The 23,941-nt window shown below is 36.2% G+C and overlaps 1 protein-coding gene across 1 annotated transcript; it reads left to right on the top strand.

Annotated features, from left to right (window-relative positions):
• Positions 1 to 737: 737 nt before the first annotated feature.
• LOC142610223 (putative ADP-ribosylation factor GTPase-activating protein AGD14) lies at positions 738 to 23,649 on the top strand. Its single transcript, XM_075781980.1, has 13 exons — positions 738 to 1,049; positions 1,184 to 1,245; positions 4,711 to 4,798; positions 4,875 to 4,936; positions 5,024 to 5,120; positions 5,584 to 6,030; positions 8,043 to 8,708; positions 9,067 to 9,198; positions 9,274 to 9,369; positions 9,463 to 9,549; positions 22,108 to 22,237; positions 22,749 to 22,794; positions 23,431 to 23,649. The coding sequence occupies exons 1-13, from the start codon at positions 954 to 956 to the stop codon at positions 23,483 to 23,485; spliced, it is 2,064 nt and encodes a 687-aa protein (XP_075638095.1). The 5' UTR covers positions 738 to 953; the 3' UTR covers positions 23,486 to 23,649.
• The last annotated feature ends 292 nt before the right edge of the window (positions 23,650 to 23,941 follow it).

The following is a 23,941-nucleotide window of genomic DNA, read 5'->3' as shown; positions in this document are numbered from 1 at the left end:
AACAAATTTTAAAAAGTAGCATATGGACAAAGTTAATTAGTTATGTAGCACATTTTTTGGAACTCAAGTTTGGGCTGAAACTCGAGAGTGACAAACTTGAGTTCCAATTAGTATTGGTGTATACTACTTGGAACTTGAGTTTGACAAACTCGAGTTCCAAATATAGTCCACTTAACTAATTAACTTTAGTTGCACCAATTTTTTTTTTTCTAAAATGGTACTATTCAGCAAATTTTACCCCCATATTCTAGCATTCGACTCTTCAAACATCTTTTTAAAAAAAACAAATCGAAGTGTATTGTTTTTTTCTGCTTAATACTACACACCAGAACCAAAAGTACACGCAACACTTAGTTGTAACAAAAAATCAAAAAAAAATTTCACTTTTAACTCTTCGATGCTATTCAAAATTTTGCAAAATGCTTACCACACATTAAGTTTGAAGAGTACTACTATTCTTCTCCTTTTGATTAAATCTTTTGATTTATTTATTTATTATCTCCTGTCTCTATTTCTTTAGAAAAAGAATTGATGACAAACATTTGAATTAGAAGTATAAGAAAATGAAAAATGAAATAAAGAGTGTTATTTGAAAACTACAAATAATAGGAAAAATGAGCCCGATTCCTTATTTACTTTAAAATTTGATTATAGTCTAGCTTTTACAAAATTTGGATGTACTAGTGTGTAGTGTAAATCTCCAAGAAGAAAAGAAATATTTGTAGTCTAATAAGTCAAAACTTAAAAAAGGTGAGTCAAAATAAAACGGGAAAGAAAGGCACATGACATGATATGATGAGAGTGGCAGCCTCGGAGAGAGCGTGTCCAATCCAGAGCTGATTAGAATTCTACTGTGTATCTCGTCTCACTCAGTCCTTTAATTCAAAACCCAAACCCTACTCTAGTCTTCTCGTCGATTCTCCAGGCTAATAAGTTAGGGTTCGATTTCCGTAATGGGAAGCAAAAGAGAAGAAGAGCGCAATGAAAAGATTATTCGCGGTCTCATGAAGCTTCCTCCCAATCGGAGATGCATCAACTGTAACAGTTTGGTATAATTATTATTATTATTTTTTTCTTGCACATAGCATCTCAGCGCTGTGATTTCAGTTTAGAGGTTGTTTGGTTGCTAAGAAAGTTCACGAAAATTTCCTCATTTTTTAATTTCTATATTTGTGATGTGCAGGGTCCTCAGTATGTGTGTACGAATTTTTGGACTTTCGTCTGTATGACTTGCAGTGGGATACAGTGAGTATTTTCTCTTCGGAAAATGTACACTTTTTTTTTTTTTACAAACTGATGTGGTAATCACTGTGATTCGTGGATTTCAAATAGATGATTTTTTTTTGTTGGTTGTGATTGTAAATGTTAAAATTTGTAGTATTCCTAGCATAGCACCACTGTAATTGGTAGTTTTGATTGATGATTGATATGAAAAAAGTTTTGAAATAAAAGCACTTTGGTCTATATGGCTGTGTTGTTATTTCATGTATGTGTTTGTCTGAATTTAATGATGTTTATATGATGACCTATAAGGAAGTCCGGTTATTTCTTATATTTTTTATGTGCCGCAAAGCAATGCAGTGCATTCAATGAAGTGAGACTGTGCATTGGTATTTATGCTATGCATGGTGGAGTTTATGAAGGAAAAATGGTGCACATGCGATCGTGAATCAATGCCTTGCACAAAGTGAGATTGTGCATTTGTAAATGTATGACCACCTTGCTTGAAGGGTTTCTTAGCCATTCATAATTAGACCTAAAAAATGATTAGACACAACAAGTACTGGCATCCAAAATCTCCGGCGTGGGCATGTGTTTGACATGTGATGTGTTGGTGTTGGACACGCAAAGCATGTCCTCATTGTGTGGAGAGGAATTAAATATTATTTTATGTAAAAAAAAATTCATTTGATTTTAGATATTTTCTTAAATTTTTTTATTGTTATTTATTTTGGAAACTTCAAATAAACATAAAATATGCCTATTGATAAATAAATAAAGATACATAACAATGTATATGAATTAATTTATTAATTTTCATATCTGCATTGTGTCGTGTCCTAATTTTCAAGAATTTATGTGTCGTGTCCTAATTTTTCAAGAATTTCCTTGTTGCCATGTCTTGTCATGTACATATACATGCTTTTTAGAATTAGACAGTGCATGCTTAAAACTTCTTGTAAACATAACAAAAAAACCATCTTGGAGAACTTTTTATTTTGAAGTCTATATTGTTGAATGGGTGGTGTATCATATGCCCATGATCAGGTTTGGGAAAGTTTTGGTCTTAAATCCAGTTACATACTTGCTTTGTTCAATTAAATACACTAATTTCTCTGTTGGTTAGGTAAAATTACATGGACATTCTTTTTAGTTTTTTAAATCTAAAAAAACCTCCCCCAGTCTGAGCTATTTCTATGCAATCACCATCCCTCTCATCTTGCCCTTTGTTCTTCCATACCTGATTTGTATCACTTCATTTGGGAACTTCAGCTTTGGGTCAATTATTGCCAATAAGCTCTTGGTCAAATGGCAAGGTGGAGGGTGGGATCATGTGCTCAAGGCCCACCTGAATGCATGTGTAACTTACCATTAAAGAAATCTTAAGTATTCTGCTATCCTTTGTCAGCATATTTTTTTGATAGGTAAATAAAAAATCTTATTAAAAAAATTGAGATAAGTAAATTGGCAGTAGACTATCTGCTCACTGGAAGTAACATTTTCTCTGGAATAGGTGAAAATATTTTAAAATCTTTAGATATGTCAAAGGAATGGAAGAGGTCTTTTGTTTCTTACTTGATCATCTAGTGTCTTTGGGTCAATGTTTGGTACCTAAATTCATCATCACAAGTGCCCTCACCTGGGTTGTCTGGATTAACTGTAAACCCAGACGTCTCTGGTTTGACTCCTATCGCGATTTACCTGATGCCTGCTTAGTGGGGGAGTGTATGCATTTAGGGTTTTACCCATCAGGGTGGTCCCACTGGCTCATTCCTTAAGTGGGTTCCTCATCATAAAAAAAAGAACACATTATTACAAGTAAACTGGGCTCTCAATTTATTTTATTTTATTTTCATATCTATAATATGCCATTGAATAAAATATTTAAGTTTTGTTGAGAAGATTTAAGTTTTGTGTGTTTGCTACTCTCTCTTCCTCATAAAGATGGTCCATCTTGTATAATCATGTTTGTTTTGGAGCCATGCTTTCTATACCTTGTCCAAAATTGATCTTATATCCTAAAATCATAATTATGTTTAACTTGTTTAAATTTGATAATGATGATAGCTATTGGATATCCAAAAAGAAAATCTGTACTATCTTTATGTGTTATTAATTCCTGTTGGAAGGAATGGATGTCTTATTTATATAAGATGGAATATGATTTAATTCTATTAGGGTTTGTTGTAAAACTCCCAATCTGCACCCTCTAATAAATTTTTCCAAACTGGCTTTTTTCAAATAGAAGAATTTTGTTTCATTCAATAAAGATTCCATTTTCAGTCAAATTTCTTTCAAATAGAAGAAGAAATTATATTCTCTGGTGTAACCCACACCCCCGGCCCCCCCCCCCCCCCCCTCTCTATACACCCTCCAATAGAATATTGACACATTAAACTTTTTCAAAATGGATTAGAGATTAAATTGTATAAGGTTTGGTGGAAAACCCCCTAGTTTCAACCTCTGATAAAATATTGCTGCCATTAGATTTTTTCAAATAGAATAATATGTAGTACCACACAAAATGCAATCTATTTTTTTTTGATAAGTCAAAATACAATCTAATAAAACCAAATCACTATAAAATTGTTCCTTATCAAAAATTAAAATAAAAATTCAAATTCCATGTTATAAGAGAAAAGGTGGTCAGTGAAGGAGAAGAAGACAACTAACCCCATTACCGAAGAGGCTGCCCCTGATACCCCTAAGCTTCCCATTTGCCTGTGTTTGAGTGGCTAGGATATTATCTTGGAGGTCTTGAAACTCATTAGGTATTGATGAAATACAAGGTAGAAGGCAAATTTGATAAGATGAGTTTGGATGACCAAGAAATTGAGACTAGTAATGATGAGATAGAAGATTGGTAAGAAATTGTGTGTGCTTGAGAAGCATGCCAATTCTAGATTGGCTCTTTTGTAAAAAGTTTTTGTAAAATGTCCATTTTTCCCTTTATTTTCATGTGCTTGAAAATATGATGTTGATGTTTTCTGGTATAAAATGTCGCATTGTTCAGTTCTCTGTTTCGAAAATGTGAGTCAATTTTCCATTTTTTTAAAACATTGAATTTGATAATTTTAATAGATTGTGTTTGTGTGTGGTTTCCCTATTTTTTCTATTTGGGAAAAAAAAAAACTGATAGGGTGATCTTTATTAGAGGGTATAAACAGCGGTTTGCCATCGAAGCCTCATAGAATTTAATCTCAAGATGGAATTGCTCAATTATGTATTATAATGTACCTCTGCTTAGGTGATTTTCTTCTACTGTAACTTGTCATGGATCATTATTAATCTCTTAGTGACCTCCAATTAATGTATTTTGTGGACAATGTATTTAAGTTTCTTTACTGCCCTTAAATTAATGCATTTATTCCTTCCCCTGTTTGGTGAAATTTTGAAATGCTTTGCTTTTCGAGCTTGGCCTGCCAAACATCTGGTTTGTTTAGGTCTTCAGTGTTTTTAAGAATATATCAATATTTTGGTGTCATGCAGTCGCGAGTTTACTCATCGTGTGAAGTCTGTATCCATGGCTAAGTTTACATCTCAAGAAGTTGAAGCACTTCAAAACGGTGGTAACCAGGTACAAGGCTTAATTTCTTCCTCTTTGGTAGAAGGGGTTTGCTTTTCAGTGCTGATGAGACTTTCACTCTTTTCAGCGTGCAAGAGATATATATTTGAAGGATTGGGACCTTCAAAGGCAGCGATTGCCTGATAGCAGGTGCTTGATATGTGATTTATTGATAATGTTTTAGTCATGAGCATGGTAAATATAGATTGTTTTTTTAATTATGTTTTCCTATTGCAGCAATGTTGATAAAATACGTGAATTTATAAAGAATGTGTATGTAGAGAGAAGATATGCTGGAGGAAAGACTACTGACAAGCCTCCAAGAGATGTGCAGGCAATATGTCCTTGAACCAATATTTGCATTATATGTTAAAGAACTTTATAGTGTCTTTTGGTTCTATTTCTGAGCTGTGTTATTTCTTTTTCTGGAAACAGAGGAAATAAAATGGGAGTGGTGAACTCATTTGGTAGCTTCTTTTTCAAAAAGTATATTCTGAAGTTACTAGTTTCTGAAGAGCATAAAATAGATGTTTTCGTGGTCCTCCCTGCCACCCCCTAAAAAAATCCTGGCTTTCTCTGTTTCTGTTGAAAATAAAATAAAACAACAGAGAACAGCATGTTCTTTTATCTTTTACACTTTTCCAGAGGTTTTTGGAAGTTTTGGAAACATATTCCCCGAAACAGAATCAAGCAGGCCTTAACTAAATATTCCATTGTCCTTATTTTTCATCTTAAAAAATCTCACTTCAGGCTAGTATACAAGCTTAGCATATGGTATTCACTATTGAATTTGACAGAGCCTTAGAAGCAATGAAGGCGAGGCAAGGCGTGCCAGTTCTTATCATTCTTATTCTCAGAGTCCACCTTATGATTATCAATATGAAGATCGACGGTATGGAAAACAATTTGCTGCACTTACCAGGAAGCCTGGTTCGGATCGAGGCCATAATGAGGGGAAGATGTCTAGTTTTGTCTACAGTCCTGGTCGGTTAAGTGAGCAAATGTACGAGGACCGGTTTGCAAATGAGGGCTCAGTTTCCAGAGGTTCGGACTACTCTGTGTCTAGTGGAGGTGATCCATTCAGATCTGGTGCGGAGTCTCCTAATTTTCGCAAGGATGTTGGATTTAACAGCCCACCCGTTCAGACTTCAAGGGGTAGTTTAAGTGATGACTTATTTTTTCGAGCAACAAATTCATCTGAGGCAAATTCCAAAAGAGATGCAGATGGAATTCCACGTCCGCAGGTTATATTTCTTGTACAATTGTTTGTGTAATTAACCCAAAAAAAAAAAAAGTGCGGGGATTTATGAATGATCTTTTTGATGTTGAAATTGTGTATCCCTTCAAAAAAAAGTATCAAATATTAGTGGAGCGTTGTTGTCTGGGTACAAAATGTTTTTTCTGTGCCTGTGATAGTTGTTCAGTATAGGACTCTGTTGCCTGATATATTAACTTGTGTATCTTGTCCTACACAATAAAGCATTAAAGCCACTGATATCGCAAAGTGTTCCAAGTATGCTTTAGAGTTCAATTGGTGCATACATGCTCGCATTTAGCAAGTATATATAAATTTTGATGTATATTATGCATATGCTACCTACCTGCCTGGTGAATGCATACATGGATAATGACACATGCGCCTACCTAACTGCTACACGTGCAGATGTGCTCTACTGTTACGCTTCCTTATCAATGCATTTTCTGTTTTGTTTGTTCTCTCTTTACCAATTTTGTATGTCTTGCCTATGATATCATTTGGCTATGTTTTCTGTGTACTAGAAAAATGTGTTTGGAAAATTTTTGATTACATTTGATAGTTATATCCCAAATATTTTAATATTTTCTTTAAAGAAAAATATAGAAATTCAAAGCAGAAATTTTACTCCTTGCATGTGGTAAAGTTGCCTGAAGTTTCGCCTTAACTTATGCTTGACAAGTGTAAGCTACATTTGTTGCTATATGCTTTTGTGTACTGTAAAGTGTGATGTGTGTTTCCTCGCATTCATGTGTTTGTCTCTACAGTGAGGTACTGCGAGATGAACTCCCTGGTAGCTTACAGTTTACTTTCTTTGTTCAATGTTTTTCTTTCCAGATACAGAATGATAAACTAAAAGTTTGTACTATATGCTTTGAGAGTCGTATGCTTTTTTGCTTTGTTAGAGGGTGAAAACATTGATTTGCTTTTTCCCTAACTCTGGAAAAAAAACCCTGATGGGCACTTTAGTGCTTGGACAGGCAATGTGTTTATTTTTGGCTAGAGGAAGAACATTGCCTTATGCTTTTGCCTCAAAAACTCTAATGTGTATCAGAAAACGTGTATGTGCATATACACATACACAGGTCTGTTGGTCTACTTTAAGGATCAAGATCTCTAGTCTTAAAGACTGAAATCACATGAAGCTGCTTTTTTGAATATGACACTTTTTTGGATCTGCCAACAGATATATATATATATATATATACACACACACACACACACGACCATATAAAGATTGTATTAGACACTTCATAGCTGTCTTGTGTTTATATATGCAGTTGTAAGATTCCAGAAAGTTTTAATTGTTCTATTGCAAATGTATTAATAAAAGCGACTAAAAATAAATGCAGCTAAAAATGCTTTCCTTTCCAGATCCTAAAAACATTTTTCTAGTTAGATTGCAGATCTTAGATATGGAAAATATTTCTGGTTTTATATGATTTGATCTCTATTGGCACTTTGACATGGCCAGGATCATTAAATGTATTTGGCATTTTGATCAATAAATGGATTCAATTGGCTTGTTCTGGTTTTTCCATTTACATGGAATGTCTGTGGATCGTATACATATCTTTGCCTATCTTGGCAGAAGACATGATGTTGCTCCCCAAATTCATTAGAGATATCGAATATGGCAAATATCTTCTCTATCTGAGGGAAAAGTCTGTCCCCATCAGTGATTAGGAATATTTATAAAGTTCCTCTGAATCTAGTTTGAGCAAGGTAAAGTTTGATTTAAAAAAAAAAAAATCCAAAAATTCATTGTTTCCTTCATATTGTATTCTTGTGGTGAATTTGTTAGTTTATTTCCTTTGCCAACAACATGCTGGGTACACAGTGTTATTATTTCTTGAGTGCTATTTTGGTGTGTGTTATTTTCTGCTTTTTCTCTGCCTGCATAATCCATTCCTATATGCATTTGGCCCTGTTTCTATAATATGTGGATCAAAGGATGATCATCTTTTCAATCAACTGACTTTAATTTGTTCCATTATTTAGAGAACTGCTTCTTCAAGTAGCTTTGGATCAGTGGAGAGCCACTCCCTGTCTTACAAGTCATATAACTCGGGTGGTTTAACAGAAGTTGTCTCAGAACCGGATCAATCTGCAGGAATTTTCCAGGGTAAAGTGTCTACCCTTCCACGATCATCTGTTTCTGGAAATTCTAGTAGTTTAGATCTTTTCAAGGCACCCCTTGTACCAGAACCAGTCTCTTCTGCCGCTTCATCCATTGATTTGTTTCAAATGCCAGCAACATCATCGGCTCCATCTACAGCTTCATCTGTGGATGCGTATCAACCTCCACAAACTTTTCCATTGTCATCCTTAAACTCCTTTCCAGACATTCCTCAGCAGCAGTCAGCTACAACCTTGGATAGAGAAACACCACAAATATCTGTCCCTAAAAATGAAGGATGGGCAACGTTTGATTCACCTCAGCCCACAGCATCTGTTCCACATGCTGAAAATCCTACCCCTGCAAAAGTACCTTCTAGTGATGTAGGCTCGTTGGAAAAGTTTGACCCGTTTTCATCCTTAGATACAAACATACAATGGCCATCATTTCAACTTGAAAGTGGTCATGGGCCTTCTTCAATAATGTCTAATCAATGGCATGATGGTTTGCATAATGTTCAAGCTCCCACGATAGCAACAAGCACTCCGGTAAGCTTTATCACGATCTAAAATTGCCCTTTGGAAGTGTTTTTGGAGTGTGGGATGGATGATGAAAAGAAATGCTTGGCTGTGTTTAGTTTTCTAAAAATTATCATGCTATTCTCCATTGAGATTGCAGCTTGTAAGTCTGATGTTCTTTTAATTTCAAAATGGCATCAGTAATTTTTTTATTATATTTTAGTTGGATTGGTAAGTTACACACTCAGCTAGTTGGTTTTGAACCTACAACCTTGCCCTCCATCCCATTATTATGGAAGGAGGAACTGCCATGTGAGCTAGAGTCATTGGCATGATGGCATCATGAAATTGAAGGGATTTATCAGTTTCTATCTTTGATTCTGAGCAGGTGTGGAATGCATTTGAAGATTCCATTGGGAACCTTCCTTTGAATGCCAATATGAAAGGTAGTGAACTACAGCTAGAAACTCACAATCTTTCATCAACTGCTGATCAGTATTTGGGCTTTAGAGATTTAGAGGTTTGTGCATTCTCTTCAAATATCTTTCAAAGTGTTTACTGGCATCCATTCATTCTTAAACAATCTGATTTGCAGGACTCCTGTAAAGATGGGATTCAAAGAGGTGCTGCTTATTTTCCCCCAGGTCCTACCGAACAGTTGCATGTCATGGGGCCATCCTATCCTCCGATGGTTTGTACCCTTTAGTTGCCTGAGCTCTTGGTATATGATCTTAGCTAGGGAAGTAAATTTGAATATCTCAGAGTAATGTATGACTCTTTCTAGGGGGAGATTCAATCACATGCAGTGGATCTTAAATCAACAAATCCATTTGATCTTCCTGTTGATTCTGATTTGGAACAGAGCAATATGGTATGTCATAGGTATTTCTTTTGGTTGGTAAAATGTTTCGAATTGCCTCTTGAATTGTACATTTTGGATAGCAACTAATCACATAATATTCTAGTTACATTTATCTCTGTTGTGCAATTAAAGAATAGTAATTGATTTCACATATCTATGGAAGTCTCAAAAATTATTAATTTATCTTATTAATGATCGAGAATTTTGTATATAGATGCCTCTTGGGTGAGGATAAATTGCTTAGCCCATCAGGTGAAAAGCCAATGGATTTGGATTACCTGGCAACTGGTTTGGCGGGTGGGGCTAGTTGCCCATAGGAGTTTGATACTTTGATTAACAGTGAGAATTATTGTATAGTATGCTCTGTGACATGCAACTAATTTGAGTGAAATTCTCCTATGTTATATAAAAAAGGGAATTTCGTATATTAGATAGAAAGTCCTCACATGGTATCTTGAAAAAAAAAAGTCTCTTCTGCAATGGAATTTGATAAGCAAAATTTTCTGAAAAGTGTTTGATGTAGGACAAATTAGAGAATTTGTCTATGTTTAGTTGTGGTGGGTTTAGGGTTAGGAAAGAAGAAGAATTAGAGAGAAATAAGGGTTGTTCAGGGGCTGTGTGAACAGTAACTTAGAATTCCCAAGAATATCGACTAATGGCACAATGCATGTTATATACATAAAGAGAGATGACATTAAAAACACAAAATGCCGAAAGGGAATTACTTATCATGCTCTACCAAAATGAACAAAGAGCTTATTTTAAGGTTTTCTTCTCCTTTTTGTATGAGCGTTTCTTCTCACCTAGGGTGAGTGATGCAGGACAATCAATAGAAAAATAAAAGAACAAGAAAAGTAAAGGATAAACCTAACAATCAGCACTTAGGTTGCTTGGAATCAGCACCAAGCTAAAGTCTTAGGAATCAGCACCTAAGTTGTTAGGAGTCAGCACTTAACAACTAGTCTCTTATATAGAGCTAGAATTGGAAAAATAAAGAGATGAAGATAACAAAATACCAAAATTAATCCTGATTGAACTCAAATACTAATCCCTATCTAATCTCAAGTCTAATCCCTATCCGAAAAGAAGTCTACAATTATCCAATTTCCTATAAGATAAATACAAAAATTTGAAAATATAAAATCTAAAATAATTTTGTTTTTGCTCCTGCATCATACTCCCTTGGTTGGAGAAAACTTGACCTTGAGTTTTAAAGCGTTGAATGATGAAAACTTTGGCACATAAAATAAAATAATTTTGGTTTTGCTCCTGCATCATACTCCCTTGAAAGCGTTGAATGATGAAAACTTTGGCACATAACACTTGCTGCAGTTGAGGAATCGACTTTGGGAGCCTTGAAAATAGATAAACCTTGTATTCCACCTCATGAAACCTTTCTGGAATCACAAACTTGATGTAAGGAATTGGAACATCAACCTTTTTGACTTTATCAAACTGTAGATCTGCATGCACCATGGATGATTCTTCAAGTATAGAGGCTTCTTGTTGTTTAGACTCTATAGTAGATTCTTCTGGTTGCATGAACATTGAAACTTCGGTTGACACTTGCACTTCTTGTCAATATCAAGGTCTGATGGTACTTGATTTTCCTTCATTTGAGTAGTCAAGTCTTCAACAACCTTCATTTGATTAGCCAAGTCTTCAACAGTTTTCATTAGATTTCCTAAGTCTTGGCGTATGGTAGATACTTCATGAGTGAGCTTTGCATTGTTGCACTGCCTTATACTTGTTCTTTGATCTTGAAATTGCCATGAGAAGGTTGTTGTAGATCCTTGTGAAAATACTGTGGGAAATATACAATACAACAATCTTCTTTCATTCTTTCCCAAGTAATTTGAGACCAATGGCATCTAAAGTGAAGGCTCTCATAATGATTCCAATACTCTAAAGCTCTACCATCAACTCTTGTTTTGGCATACCACACCTTTTTTTTGTCATTTGATAAATGCACTTGTGCAAGGAATTGTTCCTCCTCAAATATCCAACATTTGAAAATCCATGGGTCTTGATTTTTATACCCATTAATAATAGGTGGTTGGACTGCTACCATTTTGCCCTAAAATAATAAATCTCTGACAAAAATAATTGTGTTAAGAACCTGAGCTTGCACACTTGAGTTGCACTTGAGCATTACACTTCCTGCTGATGTGCTGTATAGCTTTGGCCTGGCACTACAGAACGTTAGAGGGAAGTCACTGGTTGGGTTTGGGCTTTCAATATGGCGGGTCAGATCTTGTCTCATCTATGTGGAAATTTGAAAGACCAGTGAGATCTGACCAAAATTTCAGGTACTGGATACAACCAGTTGAAATGGCAACGATGGGGAGCGTGTGAAGAGGTCCAGTGATGACACAATGAAGATCTTCTGGTAGTTTACGGCGGCGTGGCGGAGTACATGTGAGCAGATGGCGGTGGAGTCGAAGGAGCAGCTCTGATGGCGAGATTGGGCAGCGGGGTAGCGGGATTTCCAGATCTGCGTTTTTCTTTTTTGACAGATGGTTTTTGCGATGGGTGGAAAATGAGAGTGAGGGATTTTTTTTTTTTGGAATTGGATCTGTTTTGCTCTGATACCAAAATTGATGCAGGACAATCAATAGAAAAATAAAAGAAAAAGAAAAATAAAGAGATAAAGATTACAAGTACAACCTACCAAAACTAATCCTGATTGAACTCAAATACTAATCCCTATCTAATCTCAAATCTAATCCCTATCCGGATAAAAGTCTACAATTATCCAATTTCCTATAAGATAAATACAAAAATCTGAAAATATAAAATCTAAAATAATTTTGGTTTTGCTCTTGCATTAGTGAGGCTTTCTTCTTCCCTTTGTTCCTTCCCTATCTCTTCATCCCCCCTCCTTACTACCTTTGGTAGGGAATGCCTTTACAAAATTCTTTTCCTTTTATCTTTTAGCTAGTAGTGGGTTTGGTATGGATTTGGATTTTATTGAGCGACTAAATAATGTAAAGTTGATGGTGGAGGAGGGTACTGAGATTGAAATACAAACAAGCCATTGTTAACAAGTTTTAGAGAAATGCTCCTTAAGTATCATTGGGAGCTTCTTAACCGATAAAACCCTTAACTTCTGAGCAGCCAAAAACCTCTTATACACGGTATGGCGGTTGGGCAACGACCTTAAGATTGTAGACGTGGGCGAGGGTCTTTTCCAGTTTAAGTTCTCCATGGAGAGTCAGATGAAATGGGTACTGGCTAATGGGCTGTGGAGTTGTGATAACTTTTTGCTGGTTCTTTGCCGTTTGGAGAAAGGTATGACTATGCAAAGTGTTAAGTTTACACATATACTGCTATGGGTTCAAGTATGGGGGCTTCCCTTTAATCTCATCAATGAAGAAGCGGGCAGGGAGGTTGGCAAGGGTGTTGGGAAGGTGCTAGAGGTTGACTGTGAAGCCATTGCCTCTGACCAAGCTCACTTTCTCCGATTGAGGGTGGAACTACCTTTAGATAAGCTGTTGTAGTGAGGGGGCGCGATAGTGAGCCCGGAAGGGGACCGGTCATAGGTTGCTTTCAAGAATGAGAGAATAGTCCGATTGTGAAATGGTTTGTTGTTTGTGTAATGGCGTGTTGTCGTCTAGGGCATGAAGCGAAACAGCGCAAGCATGCTAGCCCCGGTACTAATCGTAGTGAGGATTTTGATGCTCCATATGGTGAATGGATGAAAGCTAGAGGATAGCGACGTGCTGGTGACACACAAAACCACTCTCGAAGTCCCCCAAGAGGTCATGGTGTGGGGTTGGACCAACCAGCCTCTAGGTTTACACCGCAACCAGATGAGACGAGAAAGTTGACTCATGGTCACGAACCTATTGGGGGAAACCACGTAAGAGTAGCACCTCTTTTGAAAAGAGTATCTTCTGATATCCCATCTTTAGTGGAGCACTCCTCGGATATTTCTCCTCTTATTTTGAAAGTTGACCTTGTGGATAAGGAAGGTTATCACCAACATGGAAAGGACGTAGATGGGAAGTTGGTATCAAATCTTGATACTTCGAGTTTGACTTTCCCAATGTCTCATTTTGGGCCCACAACCTTGCATGGATTAGACTATGGGGAGGTAAACTCGGGGTAGGGAATTATGGAGGGATATATGATAATCACACAATTAACATGGGACCTATTATTTATCACCCTAAGAAACCTAAGTGGACGAAGAATGTACGCCCCCAAATGCAAGCTAATGACCCGTTTATATTAGAAGAGTGTGCGGGGGTGGGAAAGAAGATTCCTTGTTCAAGCTAATGAAATAGTGCAAGATGGTAGTGTGGATAGTAAACGACTCAAAGTGGATGGGGCTCTCATTCATCTGACCGTAGCAATAGTGGAGGTTTTGTCTCATCCTTACCAATCATAATGAGTATCATAAGTTGGAACTGTTAGGTAGAGAAAGTTCTCACTAACTTGGTGAGAGCAAAAGCTCCCAGGGTTTTGTTTCTCATGAGACAAAACAGTCTCTGTCCTAGATGTGAAAGTTGTGTGGGGACTTGAACTTTAATTTGGTATGTTCCTAAAGATGGTCGAAGCGGTGGCCTTGCAATGCTGTGGAAAGAAGAATGCAACCTCCATGTACAAACTTTCTCCCCTAATGCCCATATAATATCTAAGGATAATGTAGTATGGTGTATAACGGGCTTCTATGGTAAACCGAAAGAGCACAGGATGAACAAATCTTGGAGACTACTAATAGACATCTGCACACCCGCTCAACAATCCCATGTGTTTGCTTGGGTGACTATGATGAGATCCTTGCATTTGTAGAGAAGCAGGGTTGTATTCCAAAACCTTTGGCACTAATGCAGGCCTTCAAGGAGGCATTACTCCAATGTGGGCTTGAAGACCTTAGGTACCACGACCGTGCTTTTACGTTGAGGAATGGAAGACCATGGGAGGCTTTTGTCTAGGAATGGCTTGACCGATCCAGTGCAAATACAGATTGGTGAGAATTGTTCCCTACTGCAAAGGTTACTCATTTGCAAGTCTCTTACTCGGATCATGACCCAATTCTATTAGACACTTGGCACTAGTCCATTAGACAACAGGCTTGGAGGAAGAAATTATAAAGGTTTGAAGAAAGGTGCCCATCCCATCTTGAGTGTGAGGAGACAATCTGCGCTGCTTGGAATCATGTTTTCCCCAATGGTAGCCTAATGTTCTACCTTTTCAGGAAAATCAAATATTGTTGGATGAATCTCGTTGAGTGGAACCGAATGACTTTTGGTAACGTCAGGAATAAACTTGAATAAAAGCATAAGGAACTGAAGGAGTTGTTTAACCATGATTATGCTTCTAACCTGGGCAAGATTCGACAAGTGAAGTCAGAGATAATAAGGCCCTACATTATGAGGTCTTGGCCTATTTGGATACTTGTCGGGGATAAGAATACTAAGTTTTTTCATAAAAGAGCTATCCAAAGGAGATGTAATAACCAAATTGATGAGTTAGTTAATGAGAATGGGGTGAGGAGAACCGATATGGAGAGTATAGCTAATAGCTTTGGTGGTTGATGTGTACTTTAAAAATCTATTCACCTCATCTCAATCGAGCAAAATTGATGGTGTTCTAGATTTGGTGGATAGGGTGGTGACGGATGGCATGAACCAATATTTGCTGCAACCTTATGTTGGTGAGGAGGTCCGGTTTGCTCTCTTTCAGATGCACCTATCAAAATCTCCAGGCTCAGATGGTATTGTCTCCCTTCTTCTTCCAAAAATACTGGCACATTGGGAATAGAATGAACTTTACTCACATCCTCCTTTTCCCTAAAACAAACCTGTAGTCTATGTGAGACTTCCGACCTATTAGCTTGAGTAACGTCATATCTAGGGTGGTATCTAAGGCCTTAGCAAATAGATTGAAAACTATTTTACCTAATGTTATCTTTGATGCTCAAAGTGCTTTTGTTCTCGACATTAATAACTGACAATACCACTATAGCTTTTGAGATGTTACACAGGATAAGAAATAGATGTAAAGGTAAGATTGGGCACATGGCGGTAAAGCTTAATATTAGCAAAGCTTATGATAGAGCGGAATGGGAACTAAGGAAGATAATGGTGAGATTGGGGCTGTTGGAAAGATGGGTTGATCTTGCCATGCAAAGTGTATTGATTGCATCTTACTCTTTGCTATTAATGGGGAGCCATGTGGTTTCATCTCTCCATTTCGTGGTATCAAGTAGGGAGACCCTTTGTCACCATACCTGTTCCTCTTGTGTGCTGAGGGATTGTTAGCCTTAATATATGAAGCTACCCATGCCCAACAAATTCAGGGTATTTTTCTTGTTGGGGTGGTGTGTATTGCTCACTTGCTGTTTGCTAACAATAGCCTATTCTTCTGCCAAGCTAAACCATTGGAATGCCATCAACTTCTCTTGGCCAAGCAATAAATAGGCAAAAGACTATGTTGTTCTTTAGTAAAAATACTAGGCCAGATGTGAGAGAGGAGATCCAAAGAATGTTAGGGGCACTTATAAAAAAAAAAAAAATGTTGGTGGCCTAAATATCGACTGACTGACAAATATTTGGGTTTACCAATGGTGACTGGTAAATTAGAAGTTAGTACCTTCAAAGAACTCCATGAAAGGTTTGCTAAACGGGGTACTAAATAGAAGGAAAAATACATCTCTAATGCTGGTAGAGAGATTTTGATTAAAACAGTGGCACAAGCAACACTGACATATTCCATGAGCATCTTCAAAATCCCAATGTTGCTATGTGACGATATCAACTCAACTTTGGCAAAGTATTGGTGGGGTCAAACAAAGAACAAAAAAAAAATCCGTTGGATTAAGTGGAGCATGCTTTGTGATCCTAAGGCTAGAGGTGGAATGGGGTTTCGGGATATACACACTTTCAACCTAGCCATTTTAGCACAACAAATTTGGGAACATTCTAGAGCTGGGGTTGATAAAAAGATATGGAAAAGAATCTGGTCTCTGAACACACCTCCGAAGGTCAGAACCTTCATTTGGAGAGCATGCCATAACATCCTCCCTACTCAGGCAAACTTACAGAAACATAGGGTGAACGTGGAGCTCCACTGTGCCTTTTGCTGTCATCCAGCAGAAACAGCAGACCATGTTCTGTGGGAGTGCCCATTTGCACATAATGTTTGGGCTTTAGTACGGGGTAAGGTGCAGAAAAGTAGCTCGGTGATCTCTGACTTCTCACTCACATGGACAATGGTTGACAAGATATCAAAACAGGAGTTGGAGCACTGGGCAGTGGTGGTTTGGGCTATTTGGAACACTCGAAATAAGTTCTACTCCAAAAACGCCCAAGCTCACCCTAGGGAGATTCTAAAAGGTGCAACATCTATGCTTGGTGAGTACCAGCAGCTGGTCGCAGGCCTTAATATCAACTCAGTCCAGGTGGCATAGTTTTTTTTGGAACCCCTTCCCTTGCTCTTTCAAAACATATCTGTGTATACTTTTCCTGAACCACTTGCTAGATTGTTGGCATGGTTGTTTTACCAGTAACATATGTTGCAAATGGAAGATGAAGAAAAGGAAGAGAAGAGAGAAGGAGAAAGAACCAACAAAGGCCAACAAGCCCATTGCTCAAACATTCAATTTTATTAATCAACTCATTTTTCGTCCTCGAACACATTGAGCACAATATATAAAGACTTTTACTTGTACTAGCAGTAATAGGATTCCTCCTACTAGTATTAGGACTGCTAATAAAACCTAGTAAATACTTAACTTAGACCCAAAGAAAAACTAAGATATGGAATACCCTAGAAGATTCTAGAATCAACTGAATTACTAAAATACCCTTAATTTGCAGGAATTGCAGAAATGACAGATTTGTCCCTAAATGTAAAATTGACCATAACTAATAACATAAAACCCAAATTAAAAACTATTTTAGTCCTAAAAAATTCATACTTAGACCATTAAAATGATACGACTTTGACTTCAATTGGACTTCCCATGAGGACTCAATAAAATAATTCTTGAATAGTCGTATTTGCAAAGTTGTAGCTTATTAATCTTCCATGACTTCATCGCTGTTTACATAATATTCTTTTGTCCAAAGAAATGATTTCATTAAATAATGAGTTACCATTGATATTGACGCATTTGAGATTGCCAAATGTTTTCTATATACAAAGAGTTAAGGTGTATTTGGATTTTAAGATTTAAAATCAAGGGAGTTGCAGAAAAATTGCTATTATAAATTGGCTTACGTGAATTTTAACAATACATGATGGATTTTAGTTTTGAGTATACAAAACCATGTGTGTTATGAGTGCATTGGAAGAGATTCACCATGTGTGTAATGGTATTTTGGGAGTTCCATGCACAGAGTCAATGGTATTTCTTAACTAATGAATTGAGCAACAGCTCCTGGATCATCTAAAAAGGAATATTTATTATTTCAATCATATCGTAACTGAAGAAGTCAAATGGGATCAATACTTGAAACAGAAATACATAAAAAAGCACTCATCTTTAGGTCAATAAAAAAAAGATGATAGGCAAGAGGAATTAATGAATAGCTTAGTAGAATTGATATGATAATAGTACACTGGGGCTTGCTATCTAGTTCTTGAAATTCAATGAAGTTTCCTGCTAGAGCACATTTGGGTTTCTTTATACCTGGCATGTAGTCGTTATTATGGAAATTAAAATATAGGACAAAACTGTCAATGGGGCCTAGCTGTAAATGTAGTTGAGGATGTCTAAGAATCCATATCAGTGTTATATATATATGGTTAAAAATGCTTCACAAACAAATGTCCTAAGCTCTCAGTCATTGATTCCTAGTCCGTGGAATTTGCATTGTTAGCTAAAGAGTTAAAATAGTTCATGGATGTGGAATTCATCAAATTGTTTTGGGGACGCTTGCTTATTGCTTTGTTCCTGTCAAGTGCACATGGTTACACTAAGTAGGATAATGCCTAGGTTGTGAATTTATTCCTTATCTGCATATCAACATTCTGTTTACATCAGATAACGAAAGATGGCTTTTCTACATCCCATTTCTTTAAGAAATTTTTTTATTGGTTTTACTTATATATATTTAAAAAATTGCATTGATAAATCATTTATCTCACCTTCTAGTTGTCTGTAAAGAAGTAGTATATGTGCTGTTATTATTTATAAGGGAAAAAAGAGAAAACACCCCCTGAACTTCAAAACTAACCCTTTGTTCTTCTAATTTGAAATTAGAAACCTCTAGAGTTAGGGAACTGACCAAATTGGTTCTTCCGTTGGCTGAGTGGATGGGAAATGGTATCATATAAAAATTAATTGTAAAAGTAAAATTTTATTAAAAAAAATTGTTAAAAATACATTAAATATTCTCTTTCCCTCACTGAGAACACATACATAGAAACTTGCTGGCCTTAACCCACTGCAAGCCCCGCATACCCCTCTAGTTTAACTAGCCCAAATACCACAAATGGCTTCCTCATGCTGCTGGCCAGAACATTCAAAACCCCCAAAATCCTGTGGCAAAGTTAGCCTTCACAACACTCCTTGCCCCATTCTGCTGCCATCAATCTGGCCAAGACCCACTTTTTGCACCACACAATCCGCCATCATCAAATAAGCTAAAGACTAGACCAAAAAGCCAAATTATTCATATTTTCTCTTGCAGAACCAATATCCTCCAGAATTTGACCAAATGATGATTAAAAGGTAGAAAATGCAACACATACATGAAAAAGGATCTAAAAAAATAACCCAACACTACATTAAAACATTTATTTTGAAAACTCATCCATACAAGTTATTAGTTTTCAAGTAACGTTGCTGAATGGTCTTTTTGTAAATAAGTTGAAAATCGTGTTGCCTATTGATCGGACCAAACTCTTTTTTTTTTTTTTTTCCTTTCATTTTCTCCCATGGGCCCACCTTGTTGGCCTTCTCTCTTCTTCTTTTATTCTTTCTTTTTCTCTCTCCTTAAATAAAATAGTATTCTTTTACTATACAATCATCACTTAAAAAAAAAAAACACATATACATACCAAACACACAATTATGTTTTTTTCACGTTTTAAAATATATTATTTGAAATATGGTACCAAATACATTTTTTGCATTGTGAATGTTTTCAACGCGTGTTTTCACAACACTTTTTAAACCACAGTTTTCACATAATTTTGAACACCAATACTTAAACACTGCTACCAAACGGGCCCTAAGAAGCTATGAAGATTTAGAAGCTATGAAGCTTTGTTTGTGGTTTGTGTGACAGAACCTTCTTTAATGTGTGATGCCGAGGAAATCCTAGTTTTGATGTCTAGAAGGTTATTCCTTTTTTGTTCCATCCTTATGCATTGACTTGTTACCTTTTTAACCCTAAGATCCCAAACTTCAAAACCTTAAGCCACCCATCTATTAAATAGCCCTAAATACCTAATAAAGAGTCACAAATCTGTTCACAGCCCTGGGACAGCAGCCTGGATGTTGATTTTTCCCCATTTTTTCGTTCATAAATCCTAATTTTTTATTTTATACCTAATTATGCTTTATTAATGATGAAATTACTTAATGCTCATGATGATGAACGCAAAGTGTTTAAAAAATCACAAAAATCAGGCAAAAAAGAAAAGTGAGTCCTGGAACTCTAACAAAGAATTAAAATGAGTGAAACTCTACACTTTAGACCAACTAGTAAGTTGTCCATGTGATGCACGGATAATATTATAATGTTTTATACAAGATGGTTTTGGAGAATGTTGTACATATATTATAATATAATTGTTGTAAAACTTTGATGGTAACAGTTCATTGTAAGAAAAAAAAAAAAATGCAAAGGGGTTTCGGCGGCTTAATGGTGGTGGGAGGCCAGCATGATGATGGTGGTGGCCCCTCAATTCTTCTCTTTCTTTCATTCTCTTACAAATGCTTTGTCAATCTCAGGTCTTTTATTTTGGTAATAGTGAAACAGTTCATTTCAATTAACAAATCACAACATTTTCATGTCTTTGTATCTCTCCCCAATACCTTATCTGATTAGTTATATGAGTCCTTAATTTTTTTTTATTTAGTTTTTAACACAAAAAATGCGGGTATGCTAAAAGACATGAGGAAAAGAAATGTGTGGTGTAAGCTTAGGCAATTAATGAGAGATTAATGAGATAACAGTAAATATAAGTTATTGTAAACTTTTGGATAACACTAAAAAAAACTTAATGAAAAGAGGTAAAAAAAAAAAAAAAAAGACTAAATGCAAAATTAGACTACTACATGGCAGGACCTCATGCACTCTCTCATGAGGTCTTTGCTTTTATATATATATATATATATATATATATATATATATATATATATATATATATATATATATATATATATATATATATATATATTGATTAAACAAAGATCAAATTAACAGGAATTGCAAGTGCTCCTGAGTGCTCTCAATATTCTCAAAAGTGCGTCTATTATGTTCCTTCCACACAAGGCACATCAAGCAAGGAGGGACTAGGTTCCAAATGTCTGAAGAGTGTTTCCCAAACCAATTCCTCCATCAGAACAATAAAGCTGCTACCGTTGAGGGCATCACTCAATGAAACATCTTAAAAATGACACCCCACAAATTATAAGCCGCACAACAATGTAACAACAAATGATCAACTGTTTTCCCGTCACATCGACACATACAAGACCCATTAGCGTTAACGAAACCCCTCTTGATTAGGTTCTTGCAAGTGAGGGTCTTACCTGAAGCTGCTGTCCGCATGAAGGACACTCGTTAGGGCCTTTATGCCCTGAATGCTTTTCCAAGGAAACAAATTAGGATCGATGCCACAAATTTCTTTGTAAGATGATCCAACATCAAATTTCCCATTCCCTTCCAGACTCCTTCTCAGCCTATCACATCCTGCCCCTCTAGGTACATGAGAATAATATTGGTCTAATAGCCCTTTTCACCATTAGAAACTCTATCTTCCTTACTATTCTATAGCTGTTTTCCCCTCCAACTCTAACCCAAATTATTTAAAAATCTCAGCCGTCCAAAGATTTGGCTTTGTTCCTCTTTGTCCTACATCACTTTTGATATCAAAGCCGAGGTTTTGCATCATGTCTACTTGATCAGGGAGATTGTCTTGGGGGAAATTGAATGATGGTAAGCGAGATGATGTTCTTTTTCAGATTTTGGCTGAACTCAATGGATTTAACTTTTTATTGAATGGTATAGAGAGTTGAATAGCATTGCTAAATCTAATGGCCAAGAAGCTGCTGGTATATGAGGTAACATCTGGATCCAATAATGGTGATAATGATGGTGAGAATGATAAGTATCAAGAGGAACTATCAGCCAAACTTTGTTGTTGTTCTGTTATCAGAATTCTCCACAAGAAAGAAAACATCCTGGATTCCGTAAAATGATAAAAATGCAAGCATCTTCTTCTCCGTTTTTGCTTGAATTCTATTTGAGACTTATGATATGTATTATATATGCCCTTTGTTAGCCAAATTGGATCTTATTTCTTATGTGGAAGACTTTAGGGGGGGTTGGGGGGTGTTCTTGGTTATCTTGGCTCAAAATTTTCTTGTATTTCATATTCCAGTTTTTGGACATGAGCTCCTTGCAAGCTGCTCTTCCTAATGCACAGTTGCCATCCACCTATCATGGTGGTGTATCTCAACCATGGTTCCCCCAAAATCCAATGACTCCTTATATTCCAGCTGCAGGACAAGGTACATTTTATTTAACTCTTTGATGTAACCTTATATCATGTTGAATGATTCTTTTTTGCAACTGTTAATGCTGGAGCTCTATTTCTTAATTGCATTGCACCACAGTTTGATGCATCTTATTTGGTGCCTCATAGCCACTACCAGTAAAGCAAACACTCTTATAGCTTTTCCTCAAGAATATCTAAAATTTATAAAAAATTCTTAAGAATTCCTTGTGTACTATTGTATAACAAATTAAACATTAAAAAAAAAATGACATAATTTAGCTATAGGATGACATGTACACATCAGATATACTTGTTTTCTGACCTTACCCAGTCCCACTTGTTGCTGTACTCCTAATCCATTTTCTTGTCTCTTTCAATTTCTCTACTTGGCCAACAATTTCACCCTCCTCTCCTTCAAGAGAGCCTGCAGCATAATCCAATTTTGAGAACATGAATATCCATCCAAATCTTCTACCATTAACATCCTCATTGCATTTGATTAAATTTTTGGTTTGATTCTGTAGGTGGCTTAACATATATGGCCGGGCAAGCACCGAGCTCCCAAATAGGGTAAGATGATTTCTTTTGCTGTCATTATTTTGAAGAAGATGGTCTTTTTGCTGAATTATTTTGTAGAAGGTGATTGCAGGGACGGAGCTAGGATTTTAAGTGAGGGGGGGCGAGATATACTCAAACCCAAATGCTTAAAAAAATTGTTATAACCTAAACCTTTATATTGTAACTCTAGATTAACCCAATGAAAAACCTTTTTTTTTTTATCCAAGCAACTTATAAAATTATATATATATATCTGTGTGTGTGTGTTTATCCCAAACTTTTTTAGGGAACTTCATTGAACACTTAAGTTGCAATTATCCTACGCTAATACTTTAAGATAAATTTCATAAATCATTTAGAATCCAGACAGAAACTTATAAAAAGAATCAAAATTTAATGAAAATTTGAATAAAGAAATTGTATTTTTTTGTAAAAGCATGGAAATATTGAACAAAAATTGAGTATGAAAATTCAAAACCAAGTTTCATATATTTTATATTTTGCTTTTTCTCATTGGGCCAAGGGGGGCCATTGCCCCCCTTGGTCCAAGCATAGCTACGTCCCTGGGTGATTGTGTTATATTTTGGTCGTCTTTACCACGTGCATACTATGTATATTCTTCTAAGTCTGATAAAATTTGGTTTGCAGGAATGTTCCTTCACAGGGGCCTTTCAGTTCTATTGGAGGGAACCCTTTTGCATAGGAATTTGCTGGCGAAATTATTATTTTCATTATTCAGTTTGTAGTAGAGGTTTCTCACTATTTATATCTATCCTTTTTCTAAGCTAGAATAATTAATTTCCGTGGTATTATTTGTGTTTGAATTCTTTGTGATAAATAAAATTTAGTGAATAACTTTCAGCCAAACTGCAAGGCCGTGTGTAATTCTTACTTTTTTCTTATGTTTCGGCCACGTGTTTGTAGTTGGATAGCTGTAACCATGAATGTCCAAGATTTACTCATAAGCCTCATATAATGGGATGAAGATTTTCTAGGGTACTCTACCAGATAGGTTTCTAGTAATCCTAATCTTCATTTTAAAATAAAAAGCTAAGATTACACCACCTCATCAATCCACTAAAAAAAGAATTATTTTCATAAAAAACTCAAACTAACTCACTGTTTAATCCAAAACTGCCCCACCCTCCCCTCCTGCTAC

The sequence above is a fragment of the Castanea sativa genome, chromosome 9 (assembly GCF_040712315.1).
Source record: "Castanea sativa cultivar Marrone di Chiusa Pesio chromosome 9, ASM4071231v1".
Taxonomy (NCBI): Eukaryota; Viridiplantae; Streptophyta; class Magnoliopsida; order Fagales; family Fagaceae; genus Castanea; species Castanea sativa.
Note: the sequence above shows the minus strand (reverse complement) of the source record. Positions and strands in the feature narration are given on the sequence as shown.